Source organism: Prosopis cineraria, unplaced genomic scaffold, assembly GCF_029017545.1.
Source record: "Prosopis cineraria cultivar Desert tree isolate PC_DT_omini unplaced genomic scaffold, ASM2901754v1 PC3, whole genome shotgun sequence".
In the NCBI taxonomy this organism is placed as follows: domain Eukaryota; kingdom Viridiplantae; phylum Streptophyta; class Magnoliopsida; order Fabales; family Fabaceae; genus Prosopis; species Prosopis cineraria.
The window spans coordinates 5,778,549-5,805,226 of record NW_026555334.1 but is presented as its reverse complement, the minus strand read 5'-3'; the positions used below and the strand labels follow the sequence as shown (position 1 = coordinate 5,805,226).

Here is a 26,678-nt window from a genome sequence, read left to right as displayed (position 1 = left end):
AAAGTATGGTATAATGTGTGCAAGACCACTAAAGGCTTGCACCCCAAAACTCAAGTATTTTTCCTCTTAAACTTATCTAATATTCTAATCCAATGGTCCTTATGTGCCAAATTCAAGAGTACAACCCTACACAAATAAATATAACACATAAGATTAAAGTTCAAAGCATATGGATAATATTTACATTTTCTAATTAAAATTAATTCTCAAATATGTGGCATAATGCAAATTAAATAATAAAAACCAATTATGACATCACAAAAGAGGTAAAAAGGGCATGACTTTTTGCCTAAAAATGTAAGCCCACACTATTCACCGTCAAGCGTTATTGCAAGCATGCAGGTCATCACAAGTGTAAAATATTCCAGAGTTATCATTCCCATAGAGATTTAGGAAAATAAAGGTTAAAATTTACTATTAAGCTTTAAGATAGGTTGAGCAAAATTAGGAGTAGGTTTGATGAAAATTGGATTAAAATTATTTTAAAGCAATTAAAACTTGTTGAAACCTTGATTTCAAGAGGTGAGGATCTAAGATTATCTTTCTCATTTGTATTTCATAAAAATTAAATTAATTTCTCTCAAATAGATTTTTAATGATAATAAGTGTTAATTTAAATTCTAATTCACTGAAAAAGCTCTCTCAAGTCAAAATAAAGTACTTTTGCAAACACTAAATTTCACAATCTTTTAAAAATAATTAGTGAAAATAAGTTTTGAGCTCTAATCTTAATGAAACTATGAAAGATTAATAAAATATCTCTATTATACCAACAAAACTATTCATTTATCTTTATAAATTTCAAATCCAATACTATTTCATCCAAGTTCTACATCTAACTTAGCTCTCTCAAGCACAACTCAAGTGAATAAAACAATTTAAATGATGATCAAGCACTTAGAAGCATTAAATAAAGGATAAAATAAACACATCTATATATATATATATATATATCATTAACTACCAAAAAAAGAAAATATTCAAGCCTTAATCTATACAAAGGTTCAAAATAATCCCAAACTAAACACAAAAAGCAAGTTTAAGAACTTGAGTTGCCTCTCAAGAGCGCTTGATTTAGTCTTTTAGCCTGATTCTTCACTTTCTTAAATTGCATTAGATAATTGGATGGTGGATATTTGATAATCCACTTCACCGCCCCAATAGTGCTTCAGTTGTTGGCCATTCATTCTAAATATTTATCGCCGCTGAAAGTCAATTTTTTTATAGTGATGTGACGTGATTTTTCCCATTTCGTAGTGCTTGATTTCCATTTTCTGGTGAATATTCTTGGCTTGAAGTACTAATATTAATATTATTAAAATTGTAGCTGCTCTTGTGGCCATGGGTAGAAGATTTGACGATGATTTCAAGTGAAGGGGTTGATGACACGTGGAGGGTCTGTGATGGTACTGAGAGATTCATCTTCTTCGTCTCTTTGGCTTTGCCCCATAAAACTATGTACAGTCCACACACTATCAGCACACCTCCAATTATACTGCACACCACGGATTCACATTATGAGCCAAATCATTGATTTACATCGAAAGTGTATATAAAATATAAAATACTCTAAGAAGTTGTATTATTTATAAATTAATGAACTATATATGTCTCATTTCTTAGATTTCATACCAGTTATTACTTGATTTAGCACGGGTGCATGACAATAATAACAACCTTAATTCTCTACTTAGATTGGCATATTTGGAAATAAAGTGATACAAAAAAAAAATATTATACGTTTCTATATGAAAAGGTAATTGTTTTTAGAATCCAAATTTCACAATTCATATAATTGACCTCAAAGGGAAGACGCTTTTTGTTTTATGTATTTTTATATATGGCCCTACTTGACTTGGTAAGATTTGAGCATTGTCAAGCTTAATTGAGAAAATTCTTTCAAAAACATTTTCTGCATTTATGCATAATCTCAAAACCTTATGTTAATCATAATCACTTTCATTAAAATCAATGCTTGTTGGGGTGGGTGGGTGTGTATCATTAAGTACACTTTGGCGTAGTATGATTGATGAAGCTGACCTCGCTTATTATGAACAAGCTAATTGTTGTTGCTGATAAAAAATAATTTTAACTAAGTTTTCATAATTTCCATCTCGGGTTTTGAGAATCTCCAATCTCCAACTTATATCTAAATTGAGACATTTTTATCCATTGACTTGCTCTTTTTATAAATGTTGCGTTAAAAACTTAGTTTTTAATAGACATTTTAAAATTTTGAATCCTAAAGCATCATTATCTTTCTCAGTTGGTCTCAAATTGTCATTTATCAATAATATTGAAGGTGCAGAAATATATACCTTCCAAGATGAAGCATCTCGTCCATAAAGAAAGATCCAACAAAAACCAAAAACAAAAGCAAGAGAGGACTGAACACTGATACGAACAAAGGCCCTCTTTTGTGTACACACCATGCTATCATCACCACATTCACTCCTGCTGGCACCAGTCCCTACACACACAATAATTAACTATATAGCCACACATTTGATTTTAAACATTGATGTATTTAACTGGATTCTGTGTGTGTGAGAAAATTAGATTTAACTTAAAATAGGAAATTAGATACCATTTTATCTGCAGAAATCAGATTTAATTAAGGGGGTTGTATTGCCTGAATTTACAAAATTTGTCTCAAGTTTTGACTTGTTCAGTTTGTCTCTAACTGTTTCTGTATAGGTTGGTTTTTTTGAGTTATGATGGACTGGACTTAGAGCTGGTTCTCAGTCCAATTGGTTGAACGGCCAATCCGATCTAGTTTTGAAAATTTGTGTATGCATAATAATTGATGTTAGCATAAATTAATACCCTAGCCCGCATAATAAATTAGAGTACTCAATGACACTATATGTAGTTGTAATCTTTCATTAAAGTGTGAGAGTGTGATGAGTTGTAAATACAATTAGATTGATTCCTGAAAAACAAAGAAAGAGTGAACATACCGCATAAGCCACAGTTAAGAGCCTTATATTCCAACCTAATTTCCATTGAGCCCAATCTCTTTCAGTGCACAGAGCAAAGGCAGTAGAAAACACTGAAGCTGACAAACTCATCAATGTCGTGCTTGAGTAATGACATGGATATTTCTCACTCATCTTGCTCTGTACAATACAAAAAGGAAAAAAAGAAAAAAAGATTGGTAACTTTTGGTAAACGACAACGTGAAGAACCAAAACGACAATGTTAGAGCAATGGATGACGAGGGACCTGAACCATGAGCCACAAAGAAAACGAGCAGATACCGCCCAAGGCACAGAGTGCACCCAAGAGGGTGTTACCGCTGGAGGAAATGTGGGAAGATGCCACGTGGCTACTGTGGGGGTGTAAAGGGATGACGTGGAAGGAGGGAGTGGGGATTCGTGCTCCTTTGTAGAATGTTAGAAGCATGGCCCCAGCAATTCCTATAAGGGTTCCAATCATCTTAGCTTTCCCTGCTGCTGCTCTCCAGTTGAACTTTTCTAAGCTGGCCATAAAAGGGAATTAAATTTTAATTAACAAATTTAGTCAGTGTTCTTGAAAAAAAAAAAGAAGAAGAAATTACAGTTTAAGACCTTACGTTAAAATATTAAAAAATATTTTTTTGGTAAAGCTTAAGAAAATAATATTTAAATATTTATAATTTCATTCAAATTTTAATAATTTATTATTGGATTTTTTACTATTTTACAGAATTTTTAATTCAATTAGTTATTATTCATAAAACTTTTCGCTATCTTGTAATTTTATTGCTGAAATTAAATTGTGTCATCTACATGATCAAATAATATAAACAAAAATAGAGTAGCAACAATCAAGCTAAAAGCTAAATATTTTTTAGCAATTCATAAATATAAGGACTGATTTGAATCTTAAGTGAGACTTGAGAGAATAATAAAAGGAGAAAAAAAATTAAAAGCACCTTCAAGGAAAGTTTAAAATTAAACTTGAACCATAAATTTTCTTATAATATTTAGGATTAATAAGCATTATAAACTCTAAATTATTGTGCAAATAGTATCATGGGCATTAAACTTTTGAAATGTGCAAAGACTTTCATCAACTTTTAAATTCCGAGTGCTTGAAACTTTATCATTAAGTTGGAGAAAATGACTATTATTTTTAAGGGTTAAGATGAGTGTCATATTAGCGTTAGACTGAATCCCACAATTACAAAAGTAACGGCTATTTTTTTTTAATTTAACGGTGAGGTTTCGAACATTTGGAGTTTAGAAGTTGAGGAAATTTTTTCACATTTTAAGAATTTAAGATCTATGATACTCTTTACGCACTAGTTTAGAGTCAAAAATGCTATTAATCCTACTATTTAAATGAATTTTCATTTATATTTCTAGAAGCAATTACAAAGTTTTTAAAACTTAATATTTTCTTATTATAAACGTACTTATTTGCAAAATTATATCGCCTACCAAGGAATGAAAGTGAAACTAGTTTTATCAAAAACAAAAAACGAAAAAAGAAAGTGAAACTAGTGGAAGCCAAGTAGGAAATCTCTAACAAAAGTAGTCAGGAGCAAGTGATATCGTACTGCAACTACCAACTACACAATTAAGCTCATTAGTTAAAATAAAATGAGAATGTGGCCAGAGATGATAGAAACAATCAATAAACTAAAGAAACCTACTTTAAAATAAATTTCACTAAAAGCTGCTTTTTTGGTGAGGAGAAAATGGTAATTGCACATGATTGCAAAGAAACTTTGATTTACCCGAAGAAGAGGGCCATGACAAAGGTAATGGCTGGAGTGAGATTGTTCATTGCCGATGCAAACGTTGCTGTTGTTAAGGCCAACGTCGCCAAATATAACGTCTGTGCCAATGTTCCCCTGTGTTATTCACAAATCATAAACAATATAATTATTATTATTATTTTTTCAAATTTTATATATTAATCAGGATTGCGAAATTTGTCTAACTCTCTTAATTAAAGCTATTTTTCTTTAAAAAGTTTAACCTACGAACTAAAAATTTTTCTTGATTCCTCAACATTTTCATTAGACTGCTATTTTGATTGAAATTTGAATGATTTGCTTAAATTTTGATTTATCCGAACATGACTCTGTGACCTTTTAGTTGTGTCCGGATAATGAATTCGTCACCGTTTATATCATGCTCTATTAGTAAAATGACAAAAAAAATAACAAGAGGGTTGGCTGAACAAGCTTAAAAGTTCATGGAAATTTATTGTTAAGGTGGTTTGATTTGAAGGTCAAAGACATATTATTTTATTTATACACGATTCAAATCTCAAGGGAAATTTATGTAAAATTTAATCTATAAATAGTAAATGAAAAAATAATAAACAAGATATTAATATTGATCCCTCACAAAGGTAGATCAATCAATCCACCAAAATAAGTACGATGATTATAATAAGGAAAAACATATATAATTGTTGCTCTCTATAGTTTTATTGGGTTTTTCTTTTAATCTCTATAGTTTTTTTCAACATTTTTAGTCCCTATAATTTCAGTAAATTAGTTTATACTTGTTTCTTAGGTCCTTAATGATATTAAATTATAAAGACTATAAGGACCACAAACATTGAAAATAAATTATAGAAACTAAAAGCAAAATCTAATAAAATATTACATATGAATTACACGAAAGACTATAGCTCATTTTTTTGTGAGATTTGATTTTGAATTGCGTATGCAGTGAAAAATGACATTCTTATTAAATATTTTTTTTATCAAATACAATAGTTTTTGTTAAGTAATATTTCATTTCCTGCTTGACCACGTGCCACATATTATGATTAAAATTATTTGAACTAAACTATCATTAATTAAATTTGCGTCTTTAAAATTGATCAATTCGTGCAACGTACGGGATTGTGGCTAGTTACACTAAAAGCAAAATAAATTGGTCACTGTTTAAAAAGTTAGCATAAAAAATAGTTAAACCATACCAAAGTTGAAGCTATTGGGATACCTGCCCTCACAAGCCAAGAAAATATTATATAACAAGGCCCAAAAATATTGTAAGTGTCCCTTTTAAAAAATTTCATTTGCCCCTAACATTTTAAAAGAATTCACTTGCCCCCTACAAAAATTCACTCCCTTTGTTAAAAAATATAAAGTATTTTTAACGAAATTTCACTTTCAATAAAAGTAGTTACTCATCTCTAAATTAACCATGTCCTTTCGTATTTACATATATTTTAAATGGTGTTTTATTTTAAAATAAATATAAAATAATTTATTCAATAGAGACACATTTAAAAAAAAAGAAAAGCAATGATTACACATAAAAAGAATAAAAATACCTTATATTTTTTAATATCTAACTCTTCAAAAAATGCCTTACATTTCTAAATGGAGGGAGTACATGATTTTATGGCCTAAAAGACTAAAAAATTTATTTCTTTAACAGATAGTCTTTTATTTTATTATAGTTTTATATTTTATGCATTCTTTTAGTATTTAATTTTATTATGTCATATCCTTACTATAATTTTATAAATATTTTAAAATATTTTCATAAAATATGAATATTTATTTTAAATATTAATTTTGCCCCACTAGTTTATCTTTTTGAATTCATCACTAGAACAAAACATTTCATTGAATTAATCAAGATTCACTATTCTCTTTTCAATACAATAGTTTAAAATCAAGTCAAGCAATATAAAGATAATACGAAAACTAAAACAATACTAATGAATTAATTAATACCCAAATAAGCCAGATATAAGCCCCTGAAACAGTATTGTCCAAGTCATCTTGGCCTCTTCTTCCTGCAAACAAGTCGCAAGCATTAATCAGCTCAATAGTACTGTTATACTCTATACAAAATATAATAAAAGCTTTAACAAGTTTCACTACTTTATGAGATATAAATAGTACCTCATTTTTCAGACTCCGTGAAACTCAAAGCTCCATAAGAAAAGAAGCTAATTAAGCTTATCAACAGCAAGAGTTCACCATACTTGACGCAGAAATGTTGCTGAGAAGAAAATGAATAATAAAGGGAGATACCTTTCGAAAATGAAAGCAAGAGGAGCCATGAAAGCTGTGGCGAAGACAAAACGATAAGCTATGACAATTCGCAAGTTCATGCCATCGTACACGACGAGTTTGTAAAGAATGTTAATCCCAACGTACAGTATCTGAACCACCACCATTAGTATGGTTGGTTTCAACCCATCCACCACCTCACTCACGTCCCTCATCGTCTCTTCCTCCGCCAGCGGCGACGGCTGGCCCCACCAGCTGTTCTGACGGTGAGCGATTTAGACAGATCAGAGATATATAGAAAGGGAGCAATGAGGCGAGGCACAAGTGAAGGTGTGTTTGTGTGTTTGGGTTGTAATAGGGGGTGCGCTATTTATAGAAAAACATAACTCTTAAAAATTAATGGGTCAAGTACAAAAATACTTAAAAACTTTTTTTCAAAAATTTCTGATACTTTTAAGTTGATAATGATGCATGAACACCCATTAATTTTATAAAAAATATCAACATCCCCAATAATTTAATAAAATAGCATGACATTGACTATTGAGTTTTAAAGATAGAAGTTGACAGATTGAAAAATATTGATCTCATTTATAAAGTTCATAGGTGCCTATATTTCATTGTTGACTTAAAATACCAAAAGGTTGGAGAAAAAATTTATGGGTATTTTTGCATCTTAACCCATTAATAAAACATTAAATTTTTAATCTACTTAAAAAATAATAAAATTTATTATCTATATTTTTAAAGTTATGGAATACTAGTGGCAGGGATTCTTCCATTATTAACAAAATCAATGAAAAAAATTATTCAAGTTCGCTGTGATAGTGCTTCTCAGCCTCTGCAGGTTCACTGAATGGTAAACACACTGAAAATAAAAGCTCTCATTACCAGCACTCCCACGTAGTGATCGACACTGCTAGACGTCGCATTCTACTATATTCCCTACATGCAGTGCAACTCAATATATTAACGCGTGTGTGCGTGTGTCTCAATGTCAATGTAACTGCATCCATATATCCAGAAGCAAAATATTGATATTTGAATATAATGTATGAAAAAATTTTAAGTTTTTGTAAAAATTATTATGTTGACATGAGTGTCGTACATGTGTATATGTGGGAGGACAGATAGGTCCAAGAGGGCTAATTAATTCAAAATAAGTCTTAGGTGTCAAACTTTAGATATTTGCAAGTTTGTCTCATGATTCTGTAACTTTATTGTGATGAATTTACAACTTATTTTTAAATTTTAACATGGTTGAAGAATAAATAAATTTGTTTTTCCTGTTAAAATTCAATACACAAGTTACAAATTTATCACAAAAAAAAAATTATAAAATTAAGAGCCAAAACTTGTAAATTCGTAAAATTTGATACTTAAAACCTAAGAGACCTCTAGGTCATTTTCCATGTATTTTATAGGTCGGTGGCTTCCTTATGTGTTGTGCGTATGTCTTTTGAACACTTGCCTTAACAATTTATAATTACTAATATAATAAACATTTCATAAGACTAAGAGAAAATTATATTATTGGCAATATACTTTAATTTAATTTCAATTTGGGATGGACTATTAAGGTTTAATATTGCTTATCATGCCCAGACCAATAAACAGATCAAAAGATTTAGACTGTTGAAAATTTGAGAGCTTGCTTATTCTTCACCAGTGACATGAACTGAGGAAATCGGAGGTGGGATACGATGCTTATTTTTCACTTATGCTTTCTGGTTCTTTTGGGATACATTGTTAGATATGACAAAATACTCAAGAGGGAGAGTGAATTGGATGTATGAGAAAATTTTGATTCTTTTAAATCCTTTTCAGCAAAACTATGTTCAAAAAAAGGTTTTAAAAAATTTGAATTCTAAACTACATACGTAAGAATGCCAAAGTTGTTTTCACAAGCTCAATATGTGTAAGAATGTTTAGAAGCAATCTCTAAGTGTAAGTTTGAGTAAGAGCATGTACATATATCAAATTATATTTTAAAAATTGAAACATAGCACAAGCTAAGGTTGCTGGAAATATAAAGAGTTAAGAGAAAAGGGATTGCAAACAGTGATTTATCTTAGTTCAGCTCCTCCTCTTAATCCTATATCCAATCCCTAAGCAACTATTTGAGATTTTTTTATTATAACACAAGTTTGAATGGATACTTGCCACCTCAGTATATCAACAAGTTCAATTTAGGCACTTATGAGCCTTTACAATAACTCACTTTACTAATTAGCTTCTTCTCTCAAGAGAACAACATCTCTTGATTTCAAAGTAAATCTCTTCCTCACCTTTATAAAGGTTTTGAGTATATGAATCACTTACTTGAAACTTTCTCTAAGAGTAATGATGAGTACAATGAAAATCTAACACTTAAATGATGAAGATATAAATGATATTGACTCAAGTACAATTATTTTTATAAAACAAGAGTAATATGACCATGAATTTCATAGCTCAATGATTCCTAAGGTTAATCTTTTATTAAGATGAGTTTGAAGTGTTAAATTTATAGCTTATGGAGTGAAATAAGTGTTAGAAATATCAAATGATTGTTAAGAGACATTACAAAGTGAATATAACTGTTGGTGTATTTTTTTGTGAGTTTTCAATGCTAATTTCATGCTTGTTTTGGAGGTTTTTTAAGCAAAAATGACGTATGTATCACGTGACTTTTGGAGTGCCTCAAGCATGATTTGGCTTATAAAACTTATTCAGTGAAAATGAGGCTTCTAGAGGTCATTTCTCTCGTATGTATATGTTGTTTCACGTATGATTAAGCATTCAAAGAAGTTATTTAGTGTGAAAATAAGCTTCTGGGTGCATTTTCACGCGTGATCGAGAAGTGTTCGCATGAGTTTTTGCACTGGTGCTAAATCATGCGTGATTGATTGCTGCTCTCACACGTGATTCTGCAGTTTCACTGTACAAAACTTCATAAAGTCCTAACTCACTCAATACAACTCCAAATTTGACAAATTATATACAATTGAAAAGCTCTTGAAGTCTAGTTCTCAATGAAATAATTTCACACTCAAATTCAACGTATATTTTAAGATATGATCAAAAGAGTTTAAGATTGAAAGCTGTGCAAAATTAATATCTCAACACTCAGCTTCTAAAATTCATATCTTTCTCGGTAGAACTTTATTTTGAATAAATAAACTATTATTGAAAAGTTATTGAAGTCTATTTTTAAATGAGATATATGTTTCGCATTAAAATTATCATTGTAGTGAGAGATATGAGACAAAATATGACCAAAGGTCAAAACTAATTTTCTGCACAATTCACATTTTAAAGCTTCAAGTATTCATGAATTTTTCAACTTAATTTCATTTTGAGTAAATAGAATAACTTTAAAAACTTTATGAAGTTAGTAAATAAAACATGTCAAACTTTGTGAGACGTATGTGCTGCAAGATAAAAACTATGATTATAGAAAATTATATCTCATACTTTCTCTTAAGAGCTAAAATGCATATTTGATTTAAGATTTCTTGAGTCAATACTTTTATATCTAAATCAATGAGTTTAACATAAAGACTTCTAGCCTAATGATATTATACCTATCAATTCTAAGGCTTTTAAGGTACATCCAAGCTTATATGAATTTTTTCATTCTTCTTAAGCTCTTCTTGGATCATCTTTTCCTTTATCTTTATTTTCTTCAATCATGAGTGTAGCATATAGATGATGATTTCAACTTTGTTTCTCTTCATGCTTACTCTCATATTTACTTTGGACAACCTTAAATGATATATTGTGAATAAAATTATTAGTCCAAGTGTCAATATACATATATTCAAGTTATGAGAGATAATACTACGAATCACTCTTGGATATAAAATCAATTCAAGATAAAAAAAATTATGATAGTATAAAATAACTTTGATGTACACAAATCATATTTTCAAATCTTATGTAATATAGAATGACATAAATAAAAACACTTTAAAGCACTTGTTTCATAGTCATAGTTAACTACTTCCTCCATCCTAAATTATAAGACACTTTTGAAAGAGTTTTTTTCGTCTCAAAATATAAGACACTTTGAGTAGATTAAAGTATCATTAAATGTTTTAATTTCAATATTACTCTTTCTGTCTCTATAATTAATTTCTATCACATCTCTTTTCATTATATTAAATAATGAATATTTTAAAAAGTTTATATTTTATTTTGAAAAAATAAGATTGTTGGGTGTATTTAATGAGATTTATTGGTATGTGAGATTTTATTTAAAAGTATCTTATAATTTAAAATCAAAAAAGTATTATATATATAAAAGTAATTAAGCATAAGTATAAATTTAAATTAATATATAATATCACAAGTCATTATATTCAACATACATTCATTGGGTTTGATATTTTCATTAAATCCATGGACGTTTGGGCGAAGGTAAATGGAGAGTTAAATTTCTTGAGAAATAATGGAATTCTCTTGTTTCTTTTCTCACTAAAAGCTTTAACTTCTCAAGAATAATAAAAGAGGGTATTGCCACCGCCTGAGGAGTGGGAGGATGCCACGTGGTTGTTGCGGGCATGCAAAAGGCTGACATGGAACGAGGGAGTGGGAATTCGTGCACCTTTGTAGAATGTCAGAAGTATGGCCCCACAAATTCCGGCGACGGTCGATGATCTTAGCTTTCCCTGCTGCGGCCTTCCAATTCAATTTTTCCAAGCTGAACATAAATATAAGGTTATTATTTAAAAATAATAATTTATATACCAAATTATTAATCATTATTTTTCTAAAAAGAAAGAAGCTATAGTTTAAGACCTCAAATTAAAAGTATACATTTCAATATCAATTATTTCAAGGTTTTCATAATTTAAATTTGAATACTCAATAAGTCAATATTTTAAAAAATAATTTAGTTGTCATTAATTTTTTAAATTTATTGATAAATTAATTATTTATTAAAAATAAGGATAAAATAAGCAAAAAAAATTATTTAGCAATAAAATCTGATTCTCAAGCTTTTATGTATGATTAAGGGCGAAAAAAAAAATTAGTGAAATTGTACGGCCCAATAATATGATTTTTTAAAGCACATTATAGTGAGACTTGAGAGAATTAAAGGGAGAGAAAGAGAGTTAAAAGAGTGACCAATATAATGACTACTCCATGGCCATGACCCAAAAGTTTAAATCTGATGCCATGAACGATAATATTTAAAATTTTTTAAATTAAAATTTTCTTTCTAGAATTTCTTACAACAATTTTAAATTTAAAATATTTAAGAATATAAAATTGAAACTAGTGGAAGCCAAGTAGGAAATCTCTAAGTCTAACAAAAGTCAAGGGGAAGGTGATCACGGCAACAAAAACTGCCAACCACGCAATTAAGCTAATAAAGTGTATGGGCCAGAGATGATGAAAACAAACGAATAAACAAAAGAAAAAAAGTTGACACTTAATTTAATTAAGTAAATTTTTTGGGATAAATAAATATAAAAATTACTCTTAGATCCCACACAAACAATCTAAAAAAAAAAATTTCATAAAATACAAAATTACTCTAAAATCTCAATTCTTTATTGAAGTTGTCAATTTATTATATTTAAATTAATTTACTACTAAAAATTTACGGGACAAATAGTACTTTACCCGAAGAGAGAGCCAGGACATGGGTGGTGGCTGGAATGAGACTGTTCATTGCCGATGCAAACGTTACTGTTGTTGAAGCCAGCGCTTCCAAGCATAATGTTTGTGCCGATGTCCCCCTGAATTACAAGTCAATAAACAGTATGTAAGTTATGTTAATAAGCTTGATGAATATGCTTTTTATATATATATATATATACATACATACGTACGTACATATATATATATATATATATTATGAAGCAATAAACAGTATCTAAGTTATATTAATAAGGTTTTTTTTGGCAAAAAAATTAATAAAAAATTTTAATTGAGAGATCCTACTAAATAATTATTAAGTATAAACATAGAAAGAATTTATAATTTTAAAGATAATTAATTAACTCATTGAAAGATATATAATTTGATTAAAATTGTCTTATAATATTAAAGGGTGCGGGATTATATCATTATCTAACGGCCGAAATTAGATGACACTATGCATATATATACCAAATTAATTCGTCAAATTATAAGCCATGGAAGCAACATACTACATCCTACATACGTACATATAACTTGAAACAAAAATAATAATGATCAAATTAATGCCCAAATAAGCCACAGAAGTTCCTGAAAGAGTATAGTCCACGTCATCTTTGTCTTCTTCCTCCTGCAAACAACTCGCAAGTATGTATGAAACTCAACACCATGGCGAATCTATAATATAAAAATTTGGAAAAAATTACATTCAAGCCTTCTCAAAAAAATTAATCACAGATAAAGACCAATAATAAGTCTCTTTTAAAAAAAAGACAAATCATGTTTCTATTTTAATAACATTCCGTTTCGTATTGATCTTTATCTGTAATTAATTCCCTCAAGAGAAGGCTGGATGTGATTTTTTCTAAAAACTTTAATTCACTTCACCATTCATGAGTTATGGATTTATTTTAGAAAAATATAATTGTTGGTCTCCATATTTTTAGCATGTATTGGTATTAATCCTTATATTTTTTTGGTTGTTGCTAGTCTCTTAAGTTTCTTCGGTGTACAACGTTAGTCATTAACAGAGTTAAATATCTGCCGATGTATGTATATAACTTCATTAATCTGTGACTAAGTTTGCAAAATTATGATGATCGGTTGCAAGGGCTGACCTACCTTGCCCCCCCCCCCTTCCGGGAATATATATATATAAGATATATATATATATATATATATTCCCTTTAACACAGTGAGATGACATTGAGACTTGAGAGGGAGAATATTATATCAAAGAAAAAAATTACTACCTTGCTGTCCCTCATTTTTTATTTTACTTTTTGACTTTGCACCTTGTTTCTATTAATTATATGTGCATTCCTTTCTCCATTTTTAATTTCTTTCATTTCTCTTCCACTTGCTTATGCCACCTTGTTATCGTTTAGGAATAATAAGTACTTAATTACTTATATTTACCTCTCTTTATCTCTGCATATGTAATATAGTAAGTAAAAATTGAATAAATTATTAACTTCTTTTAATTTTCATCATCACCATTCTCCTAATTCATGACAACGTATTTTTTATGTATTATTTAAGAAGTTTTTTTCTTGATTATTTTTAATCTTAAACAATTTCTCCAATCATAAAATTACAGCATAATGAAACTTTTAATTCTTTATATTTGTCTGAGTTATTGATGTAGTCTGTGATATTTAAATTCTATCAATCAAATACTTAAAATCTCAAAATTATACACACTTAGTCCTCGTTTTATTATTCTCCTTTAAAACATAAGGACTAATTTTGTATGATTATAAACTTTTAAAGACTTGCTTGATAGAGTTAAAATTTCAGAAACCTGTTCGATAATTAAAACAAAAATGATGAACTAAAATTTTATCATTAAAATTATTTTTAAAATACATTAAAAAATCAAATAACAAATTTAGCCATATAAAATTGACCCCCACACCCACAGCTCTGATTCTGCCCCTGATTAGTTGGATATTATAAGCAAAATGATCACTAACATTTTTGTCTCTATTTTTTTTCCCTAGCCATTGTGTCTTCTTTCTTCTAAAATTTCATCCATCATGCGTTTAAATATTCTAGTTTAATCTCTTACTTGATTCCTTTTTCCTTCTATTCATATTTTTTTTTCCCATCATCGTAATTTTAATAAGCCATCATAAGAAGCAACGACGTTTGTGCAAACATTGGTCATCGTAAAGTCTTTACGCTCATATTTAAAAATATAAAAATTAATATTGTAGATAGATAAAGTGACAAACAACTCCTTTCCTGACAAAAGCTCTAATTCAATCACCCTAAAATAAATGCAAGTAAAAAATATAAAAATATGATTTTATAAAGAATCAATTAGTCTATTAAATGAATCATAGAATATTCAAAAGATTAGAATGCAACACACAACTTTGTCCTACAAAACCATCTCAAGTGATGTAGGCTCATTTGGAACAACATGAGGAGTAATGGACCACAACTGAACAATGTGTCGTTGATCTTCCGATCCTTGTGAGATTTATTAATGGAACGAATGCAATTGAATGTTGTAGCCATTTGAAAGAACAATATCACGATTGAAAATTTTACAAATGAATGGGTTTGCGTTACATTGTGTAGGTATGCAATTTTTATATTTTTCCTCCCCTGGTTCGCATGGTATCAAGTTCATAACTTGTGAGGGAAAAGACAACCCCATGATTTTAAAGCAACATTGCATGTTTAGCAAGAAGAGGCATGGAGAAGTGGGAAAAGTGGGAGTAGAGACATGAGGTGGGATAGTTAGAAGAAAACCTAAAATGGTTTTTTAGCTTTTATGCTTCTTGAATATTTTTTCTCTTTTTCCACTCCCACATATAATTATAAATAAGAATTTGATTTTATTCTTGACATGTTTGCACGAAATGGAACATTAGAATATCAAGGAAATTATGGTATTATATTTAGTTTAACACTAGAATTTAACATAATATCTATTAATTACAATTAATAACATATATAGAATTTAATGTAAGTATTTTTATTAATTCACACGATTATAGTTCAATTTTAATTGTTTATTTATATGATTTAATTTGCAACAAAATCATTTAATTATTATTCATGAAATTATTATGCCAATTCAAAATTATTCACAAAATACTAGTATTCAGGAAGTTATGTTTGAGATCATGGAAGAGAATATTAAAGATCAAGTAAAAAAGTTTTATTAATTTTAAAAATAATAATTTTATATAGGAATTGGTATTATATTTATTCAGATATATTTAGATTTAAAAAAATAAAATTTTAACTTGTGAATCAATTGAGAAATTATATTTGAGATTTTGAGATCATGAGAGAGAAGTTGTATTTTCAAATTATCAATCTTATAAATTACAAAAAAAAAAATTTACTCACAAAATTGGGAAAATGGCAGTAAAGTCCCTTTAAATTATCTAAATGACAAATTGGTCCCATAAAATGACATAATTCTCATGGATTCCCAAGCGATGTTTTTGTCGTTAGAGAATTATAAGGAATGACACTTTTGCCCTTTCTTCAAATTAAAAAAAAGGTCATTTCTCCATTTCAGTCGTGCGTTGTGCTCTGTCTCTCCGTGCCCTTGCGTGTCGCCACAACTATGTCTCCATCGCCTTCTTGCCGTCACAATGTCGCTGTAGCTAAATAGTCAGTGTTCTCACTTGCTATTTGCTTCATCTCTAGCAGCTTCGACAATCATGTGGGTTTGTGGGTGTGTTTGCATTCCCAGTAGTGAGTCCAACAGCTTTTCTCCCTCTCTCCCTAGTCGCACTTGATTCAGGTATGTATTTCTTTTCTTAGCTTCTATAGGATTGTGTTTGTGAGTTTGAATCTGAGTTCATGTATCTGCAAAAGGCAGTAGTACTACTGCATCTATATGTATAGTATAGATATTCAAAGGCATGTGTCTGGGAACATGATGAAGTCATTATTCTTGAAGCCTATACTCTCATCAAAGGCAAAATGTAGAATACAAAAATACCTTTTTCTTATGATGAATTCATTGTCCCCCTTAGTTGAATCGGATTCTCTTAAAACCCTTCAAAATTTGTGAGGATCGAAGGTGAATGGAAAAGGAATGTTTTTCTCCATTGCAAAGACTATATTTTCTTATTTAGAGTAGCTATGTGATTCCCTTAATTTCCACTACTTCAATTCTAGACTATTGGGTATACACCATAATGAGGTTGGTTCACATCGTGAATCAAATGCTAGTTGTAAGAATATTTGTTTTTTACCTATTTTACATTAACAAATGAAGACACTGATTTCTTTCAAAGTTTCAAAATTTTTTTAAGGCTCTCATTTGGTCAAACTCTTTCCTTTTTTTTTTTTTTGCATTTCCATCAAACTCAAGATATTTAGATGTACAGATAAGGTCAAATGAGAAAATAATATGTTCTAAGATCACATCTTCTGGTGATAAACAAAATTAGTGCAAAATAATGAGGAACTCTAATTTATGTTCTGCCACGATTGAAAATAATAAGGAACTTTGATTTATGTTCTTGAAGGCTATACTCTCATCAGAGTCCAAATGTAGAATACAAAAAAACTTGTTTGGTTCTAATCTATATATATATGAACTTTTTTTCTAAACATCGTATGGAGATTTCAGGTTATTAGTAAAGCACTTCGTGTGAAAATGTGTCACGCGTGCGTGTGTTTGTAAACATTGATAAATACAATTTTGACTCATTTACAAAAGCAAACAAAATAATAATAGGAACCCTTTAATTATGTCTCAAGAATTTCATGAAAAAATATAAAAAATATTATAGATTAATCAACATACATTTGTACTGGCTCATTTACAAGTCATGTACATATACAAGTCTAGAAAAATAATATCTTGTCTATTAGACTCTATATATTACCCTTACATCTCATATCTTTAAAATGTTACCAAGCATGTTTGTTTCTTATTATTTTGAGTTAAATAGTAAGAAAAGAGTCTTAATTTTGCAATTATAATTAATCATTCTCTCAATTATTGGAAGCAAAGTAATTAGAACTATGAGATATTTGGTATAATTTTGTTTGACTTTTGTTGCTGTGACTAGTATGGATTATAAAATATTAATAGGGAGTCTTGATTGTTTAGGATAGGGAAGATAGTGAATGCGCTAAATCTTTTAAGAAGGACTTTTTCAAGAAAATAAAGATAAATATAAGAAAATGAGGCTGAAACATAGAATAAATTTGAACTGAAGGCTTGGAAGAGTTGCCAGAGGCTAAAAAGGTCAAGTATGTTGAGAAGGCAGGCAATTAAAATTTGACAAACATATTGAAAAACAAAATACAAGGCTCCTTACACATGAGGTACTTTGTGAGGTAGTTTATGAAACTTGTAGAGTTCATGAAAGTGAACAAGAACTTGAGAACGAGGGTAGAGAACATCAAGTTTGGGATGTTGCTTGACATCCAATAGAAAGCACTCCCTCGAGACCTCTTTTTTTAATTAATGTCTTCATATGATCCATCTACTCATCAATTTTGTATAAAGGGGAAGTTAAAAGAAATGAAAGCAAAAGATGTTCACATATTGATGGGATTACCCTATGATAGAGATAGGGTGTTAGTAGAGGTAGATGATCAACAGGAATCATTTTTTAGATTGAAGAAAAAATATAATAAAATTTCATATAAGAAATTATTGGCCTTAATTAAATCTGGAGTAGAGGCTGAAAATTTTGAGTTTTTATTTGTATTGTACAAATTGAAAATACTTTTATGTTCGAGTGCTAGTGCTAGTATTAGTGAGCGGATACTTAAAGCGATATATTGCACCAAGAATGCACTAAAAGACTTCAATTGGTCAAGATATATATTAGATGACTTGTGTGATGAATTGAAAAGTATTTGAAACAAATGAGGAAAAAGAAGGAGGATGGCATTATAAATATTGGAGCATGCTTGTACTTTTTAGTGGTATGAATAGATGAATGTATGCTATTCTTTTCACTGTAATGTGTTCATACTAAGTATAATGTGATAATTATATATATATATATATTATTATAGATCTATTTTCTAAGCACTTCTCATTAGTTGAAACAAGTGATCATGATTTAAAAAATGCTGTCGAATATTGAAATGATAAGAAAGCCAAGGAAAGATTACAAAAGAGATGACACCTCACATATGCATCAATTAATCCCACTTCAAGTGACACCTCACGCAACATCAAGCACCACGTGTGCATCTACCTTATGCCATGCCATCGCCACCTAACTCTATGCACTCACCATGTATGGATTAGCTTATACCATGTCATTTACCACGTCACCACCTCATATGCCGCATGTCACTTGCCACCTCATGCTACGTCACCTCATCATGCCATGCCATTTATTTGTTGTAAAATATGTCCATGTCAAGACTTGAACCTTTGACCTTTCACCTTTTAAGTTTTATGCCTTCTTTTTGCCAATGAACTAAAACGCGCTTGCAATCATCATATGCGAAATTAAATATATATTAACTTTATACTCATTTATTAAATATACTCATTTATTAAATGATATACTACTAAAAAGATATGCATATATTTTATTTTATTTTAATCAATAATATAATAAAATAGTTTATATGACTATTTATCTGTATTTTTAATAAAATATTATTTTTATCACAAATATTATTTTATTTCAAAAATGAACTTAAAAGAAACAAATTTTAAATATTAAATAATTTCTTATAAATATTTTAACCAATTTATAATTTTTATTTTTATTTTTAAATTAAAATAATTAAATATATAATTTATTTATAATATGTATTATATTATTTTATGTTAGATATCTTTTACTTTTATTTCCCCATATTTTTTTCTGAAAATCTAATAAATGAAAGATTAAATTTGTAATCTTCTCCCAAGATGGTTAAATGTTTTCCTTCCTTTTTTAAAAATAAATTTTATCCACAATTTTTCAATTATCTTAAAAAGTATTTTAGTAGAAAAAATCTTAATCACATAAATTTTGTTAATAGTCATTTTGACCAATTTTTAATTTTTAATGAATACCAATAGCTCACAATGCAAAATAATTAAAGGATATCATATGTGATCAATTTAGATAACCTCTAATCATTACCTACCTAAAAATAATAAGCCAAATAAATCCAGGCTAAGCTTGAATAGCCAAATTCTTTTTTTATTATAAAATAAAATTCAAATATTAATTTTTTAAATATAAATTGGAATTGACTAAAAAATAAAATAAATAATATTTAATAATTTGGTTATTTGGTTTAGCCCAAAAGCACGAGTTGTTAGGGCTAAGCTTGATTATATGACTTTTTTATAAAGCTAATAAGTATCATTACATTATTGTTTACTTAAGGATACTAGAAGCTTATAGAGAAAAGGTTTTTAATATCTTTGTACTTTATTGTAAAAAGAAATATTCACTTAAATAAATTTCTCACACCCATTAAATAATTTCTCAAGGGTAGGAATTTGAGAGAGATTCTCTTGACATATAAATTGTAAAAAAAATTTATATTTACTCTATTTTATTATATCAATTATTTATTTATTTATTTTATTTGTAATAAAAATAAAATATTTCTATGCTTTAAAATATAGATGAAAAGATTTATGGTTTGATTTTGGACAAAATCAGTATTACTTCAATATTTTTGAATTAGTTAGTAACAAAATTCATATAAAACAAAAAATATACACTTAAATACTTTTTTCATAAAAATTATTTTTTAATTAATTAATTTTATTTAACAAAAATTATTGAAAAAAGAAGTATACACTTAAATAACTTTGTCACAACAATTGTCAATGAGAATTTCTCACTACTAATAAATTGTGAGAAACATTCAAGATAATAATTTTTCACAGGTTGAAATTTGAAAGAAGTTCTTTTGATATATAATCTGTGAGAAATACTTGAAAGGAATAACTTGAAAAATTTTCTCACAGATAATGTGTCAAAAAAAGTTCTCATCATTAAGTTATCCATGAAAAATGTTTGCTCAAAAGAATTTCTTACTTAAACGATTTGAAAATAATTTCTCACAAAATACAATATGTGAGAATTACTTATGAGCAAAAATTCCATGAGAATTTCTCATGGATAAAAAGCGTAGAAACTCTATCATTTAGAAATTTTCTCATAGGCATAAATTATGTGAGAATTTCTTTTATATATATTGTCTGTGAGAAGTTATTTTTATTATATTTTGACAACATTCCAAATTGGCACCATAATGTGCTATAGTTGCAAATTTTCCATGCAATTCTCACAAATATTTCTTTTATATCATACTTGTGAGAAAAAGGTGTGAGAAATCATGCGTAAATTGATTTTCTGTGAGAAAATCCACAAGAAAATCTCATGTTTTAATTTTCATGAGAAACTTTCTTGAGAAAAAGACTTTTTTCTTGTAGTGAGAGAGAAAGCAATATTGGGATGTTTTATAGTATTTCTGTTGGAGAGGCCACTTCCACCATGACTAGGAAGAGACTAATGATATCATATATAGACTCAATATTTATTACTCACTGTTTTGGACAAATATAATTTAAAACAAGTTTTTTTATTAAAATTTTCTAAATGTACAAGAATTAAAGGAGTTATTGTCAATAGTGATTGGGGTTATTGAAGATAACCATCAAAGATTGATTGCCTATGTTGAATCTACATTAAAAAAGGAGCATATGAAAAGGAAAGCATCATGAAAATTAAAACGGGAAGGCAAGTCAAATGCTGAAGTTGAGGAAGAAGATGACTGAGCGGAATACAATAGTAAAGACAAGCCAAAATCTGAGTTTGAAGAAGACAAGGAAAATTTTGAGTCCGAAGAAGATGGACATGAAGAAGATGGAGGTGATGAAGGAGAATAAGATGAAGGAGACAAAGAAGATAAAGGAGCAGAAAAGGAGAAGAAATGAAGGAGATGAAGATGAAGGAGAAGGTAGAGGTGATAAAGGAGGAGGAGGAGGAGGAGGAGAAGAGAAGAAGAAGAAAACTAATAATTTGTTATCTCTAATTCATAGGAAGGAGAAAAATCAAATGATGATATAGAAGCCAAGGAAAATGATAGTGAATGATGACTAAGGAGATCTACATGAAGAAAAATACCAACTATTACGTCTCCTTAGATTTTGTTGAAACTGATGCATAGAGAAAGAAGAAGGTTGATGAAAAGAAAAAATTGTTTTCAATTATATCACATATGTGTAAAAAGGAGGAAGGTGATGAGTAAGTATTTTTTTATTCATTAATTTCTCATTGATTTGCAACAGTTTAAGAGAAGTTAATTATTATTTCCTGTTTCAGGATTTTGGTTGAAATGTATGATCAATATTTCACTCATGATGAACTTCAATGTTTGGGAGGAATGTAGTGGCTTAGTAATAGGGTGAGACATTTTTTAAATTTGTTTTTCATAATTTATAGTAAACAATATACATGTAACATGATTTTCTTAATGGTTGTAGTTCATGACTATGTTATGCCATGCATTAATGGGTGATATCAAGGATTTAGGTCCAGTCCGCTGTCATATATTTAATGCTAACTTCATACTTAGCTTCTTGCAAAATTACATTTAAATGTCTTGTTCATATTTTTTTTTGTAATTTATTATAAACTGTATTGTTGTTGTAGTGCAAAATGACATCAAATCTCCTCATTTGGAAGGCAACAAAGAACAAGAGGGAGATCTTACCTAATTATGTAGGATATAATATAGCTGAATGTGATCTCATCCTCGATCCAACTCTTATAAATCATCATTGGATGTTTTTCGTGCTAGAGTCAAAGACAATGAACTTCTATGCCCTTGACTTCTTAAAGGGAGATTGTGGTATTGAACCAAAGAGAAAGAAAAAGGAAAAAAGATGGAGCTTTAGATGCAAAAAGGTTATTGGCGAATACATGTGTATGGTCTATTAGTCAAGTTTGATGGTGTATTTTATAGTGTATATAGTTTTGATAATATGAATTTGTTTCCTTTACAGTGAAATAGGTTCTTCAATATCATTCAATTGGTGAATCTAGACTTGATAAAAAAGAAATTAATAGCTAATGTTATGTGGCCTATAGTGCCCCAACAAAATAATCTATGTTTTTTCTACTTATTATTACAGCTTATTTTGTTTATGTAATGCTCTTATTTCATTTGACCCCTTGTGATTATTGTTTATATGCTGCATATTTGTAGGAAAGATTGTGATGTTCTTGTCATGATTTGGTTGAAAACATGGGATCCCACAATGTCGCAAGACTTCATTGATGTACACTTGCATTTTCTTTAATGTTATTCTTTCTCCTTGTGCCTTAAAATGACAAGTGCCTATGTCATAACATAAGAAGTGCTTATTCTTTGGTGTAGGAAGAAGTAACTAACTTTAGGTCTGAGCTATTATAGTGGTTGATTAATCATCCAAAAAACAAAAAAACTAAGGTGGCCTTAAAATTATTTGATGAAGAAAAGACAAGACAAAAGAAGAGGGGGTAGCTACTTTAGTATATATAGGATATTCAATGTAATGACTATTTGAACATGTCTCAATGTAATGACTGTTTGAATATTTTTTTAGTACATGTAATGACATCTTGGTTCAAGGAATGAAGTTTCATTCACTAGTTGAATATTGCTTAGTCTCGTTTAGGCTAGAAAAATAGCTTATAAAATGGCAAGTAAATAATGCAACATATAACTTGAAAAATGTGGTAGATGATAATGACATTTTATTAAGAAAATGTGAAATACCAAATGGTGGTTGGGTTCATCCGATAAAGAAGGAAGTTATTTAAAATAATATTTTTAATGGACTAAAAATAAGTATTGAAAAATGAAGTTTTGGTGTGCATGTGAATAGAAACAAAAAAAATTAGCAAGCATAATTTGGTTCAATAAAAATAACAGAAGAATGGAGATGAACAAAATGTAAAATAATAAAAGAATTCAGCAAGGAAAGTTTGGTTGTACAAAATTCACAACTTTCCATCCACAACTTTTTTTTTATATTAATAACTTTTATTTCTAAATTCGTAACAATTTAATAGCTACTCGCAAGTCCTACTCTACAAGTCCTAACATGCATTAGGAGTTAAAAATTCAAAACTTTCCATTTACAACTTTTATTCTTATATTAACAGCTTTTTATTTCTAAGTTTGTAACAATTTAAAACCCATTTGCAAGTCTTGCTCTACAAGTCTTGACATGCATCAGGAGTTAAAAATTTACAACTTTCCATTCACAATTTTTGTTCTCATATTAAAAAATTTTGTCCCTAAATTCGTAACAATTTAATAGCTATTCGCAAGTCCTGATCTGCATAAGGAGTTGAAAATTCATAACTTTTTATTCACAAATTTCATGGTTATATTAATAACTTTTGTCCCTAAATTAGCAACAATTTAATAGCTATTTGCAAGTCCTAATCTATATCAAGAGTTAAACATTTGCAACTTTCTACTCACAATTTTTATTCTTATATTAACTTTTATCCCTAAATTCACAACAATACAATAGGAAATTGTAATTTATCAGTACCCACGTACTGTCACATATGGGAGGAGAAATTTTCAAGGAGGAGAAGAAATTTACCCACATATAGCAAACCTAACAGGGGAAGAATGATTTCTTATATATTGTGACATATAGCTCCTAAAAAAAACCCATGTATAGCAGCTAAAAAAGAAAAAAGATAGACAAGAAGGAGAAGCAAAAGAAGAACCAAAAGAAGAGAAGAAGAGGAGAGCAACAAGACGATGAAGCAGAAGCAAGAATGAATGCCAATTGCTCTGCATTGATGGTTGAAATTTTTGTTTTATTTGAGGATAATTTGATCATTTCTTTTAATTCTCTAATGACAGAAAAATTCCATGGGACTGTAGGGAAATTATATCATTTTGTGAGACCAATATGTCATTTACATAATTTGAATAGATTTTTCTATCATTTTCCCCACAAAATTCTTCTATTAATTCACACATTTATAATAATTTAATTCAATTTTAATTTGTCTATTTATATGATTTAATTTGTAAGAAAATAAGTTAAATTATTATTCATAAAATTATTATACCAATTCAAAATTATTCATGAAATGACAGTATTTTGAAAGTTATATTTAAAATTATAGTAGAGAATATCAAGGATTAAGGAAAGCGGTTTTTGTTAATTTTCAAATTAATAATTTTATGTAGAAATATGTATTATTTATATAAATATATAAGAATTTTAAAATTAAAATTTTAAATTGCGAATTAGTTGGAAAATTATATTTGAGATTTTGATATAATGTGAGAGAAATTATATTTTCAAATTATAATCTTATAAATTAGAAAAAAATTAAATTTACTTATAAAATTCTGTTTCTAGTCGTGACATGGATTGACATAATTTATAGGAATTTATAGATTGAAGATATATTAATTGAATTAAATTGCATTTTTAAAAATTAAATTACAATTTGGGAAGTTATATATATTTGAGATCATGGCAGAGAAAGTCAAGGATAAAGGAAAAATTTTTTTATTAATTTTTAAAATAATAATTTTATATAGTTAATGTCCAAGTCTCTTTTTAAAAAAACTTAGTAAAACAAATTAAAAATAAATATAAAAAATAAATACTATGTGGCTGCGTAAAATTCAGAATGAGAAAAATGAACACTTGTCATCATTGTAATTATACTTGTTATTCTACTATTATATATATATATATATATATAGATTTATATTGGATAATAACTTTTAAAATAAATATATTATTTAACATTTTAATATTCACGAGATTAACGGATGTAAAATATAAAAAGTTGTTATATAGATTTCAATTTTGTATGGGATGAAAGATTTTGAAATAAAATAAATTATTATTTAAAAAGAACATGAAAACAAAGAGGTGTAATAAATTATAAACTAGAACTCGTTATTTTACATTTTAATTTTATGTGAGGATAATATATCCTGAAATAATAAAATTTTTTTATAATTTAAATATGCATGGTATAAAAAAATTCTAAAGTAATTTATGTAAGGATAAAACAACTTGCTGTTTATGGAATAAAATAAACTGTTTTTTTTGAGTATAACTAATGATAACTAATTGTAAAATCAAATAAATTAATGCTTATTTCTATATTCATTTTTTGGCTGCACTTATTTGCATATCCTAAACACTAAAAGCATGTACTAGGGATAAGAAATATGATTATTTGTATAAAAACTATCAAGTCAATATTTACTCGTTCTTTGAAATTCAATTAATTTTAACCAAATAGAGTAGTGTGATTGAAAATTTTTGATAGATATAAGATTAAGAGGATTAATTAAAAATGTTCGTTTTCACATATCTTTTTTTAAGAAAAAAAATCAAATTATTCATTAAAACTTTTTCCCCCTCTCCTATCTCCTCTAAATCCTTTCCAATGCTCCTATATGTTGAACTGCACACGGTGCAAAATCTAGTAAGGGAGAATGACAATTAAATGACCTCTTAAAATGATTAATACTAAATCATGAGTTTTAAAAAATTTTCAATGGTGAAATATAGGAGGATGGACACTGATCAATTTGAGAATTTAATTTATGATAAAATTCTGATTTGATAATTTAAAAAAAATCTGATTTGATATTATCAAAAAATCCACATCCTTAGGGTCAATATACACTCTTTCAAAAGGATCAGCTACTTGTTGCTAAGGATGAAAATAGGTCAAGCTCCTATCAAGGGTCTACACCCAACTTACTTTAGGTCCAGCCTAACTTATTTACTAAATAGGCTCAAGTCTGGTTCAAACCTTTAATTAGGCTTATTTAATTAAATAGGCTAGGGTTAGTTTTTCAACAGGCTAAATTTTTAGTTTTGTTTTCAATTAGATTGAACTTATATGATTTAAGCGGTTCAAGTGTCTACACAAAGCTCTTTAAGCCCTCTAACTAATGGTATTGGTCTCACATTTAAAAAATTATCCATTTAAAAGATAGACACTCAAACCCAAAATGGTTTGTTTTCACAACAAAACACATACACATACTATGGTGTCTAACTCATAATACACAATGCCATTAACCCCAGAGATACCTTGACCACCTCAAATAGACC

General features: G+C 28.5%; 1 protein-coding gene across 2 annotated transcripts in view; it reads right to left on the bottom strand.

Annotated features, from left to right (window-relative positions):
• Positions 1-883: 883 nt before the first annotated feature.
• LOC129305169 (WAT1-related protein At1g68170-like) overlaps positions 884-26,678 on the bottom strand; it is a 53,592-nt gene continuing 27,797 nt past the window's right edge. Inside the window, exons 1-6 of one of the 2 annotated variants that reach the window (XM_054945134.1) lie at positions 6,692-6,809; positions 4,724-4,840; positions 3,226-3,481; positions 2,961-3,119; positions 2,319-2,470; positions 884-1,495 (exon numbers count right to left, since the gene is read on the bottom strand). In XM_054945134.1, the coding sequence (XP_054801109.1) occupies positions 1,222-1,495; positions 2,319-2,470; positions 2,961-3,119; positions 3,226-3,481; positions 4,724-4,840; positions 6,692-6,774 (1,041 nt within the window). In that variant the 5' untranslated portion in view covers positions 6,775-6,809 and the 3' untranslated portion in view covers positions 884-1,221. Of the gene's footprint in view, positions 1,496-2,318; positions 2,471-2,960; positions 3,120-3,225; positions 3,482-4,723; positions 4,841-6,691; positions 6,810-26,678 lie in introns of those variants that run through there. The other variant, XM_054945132.1, reaches the window with a different exon arrangement.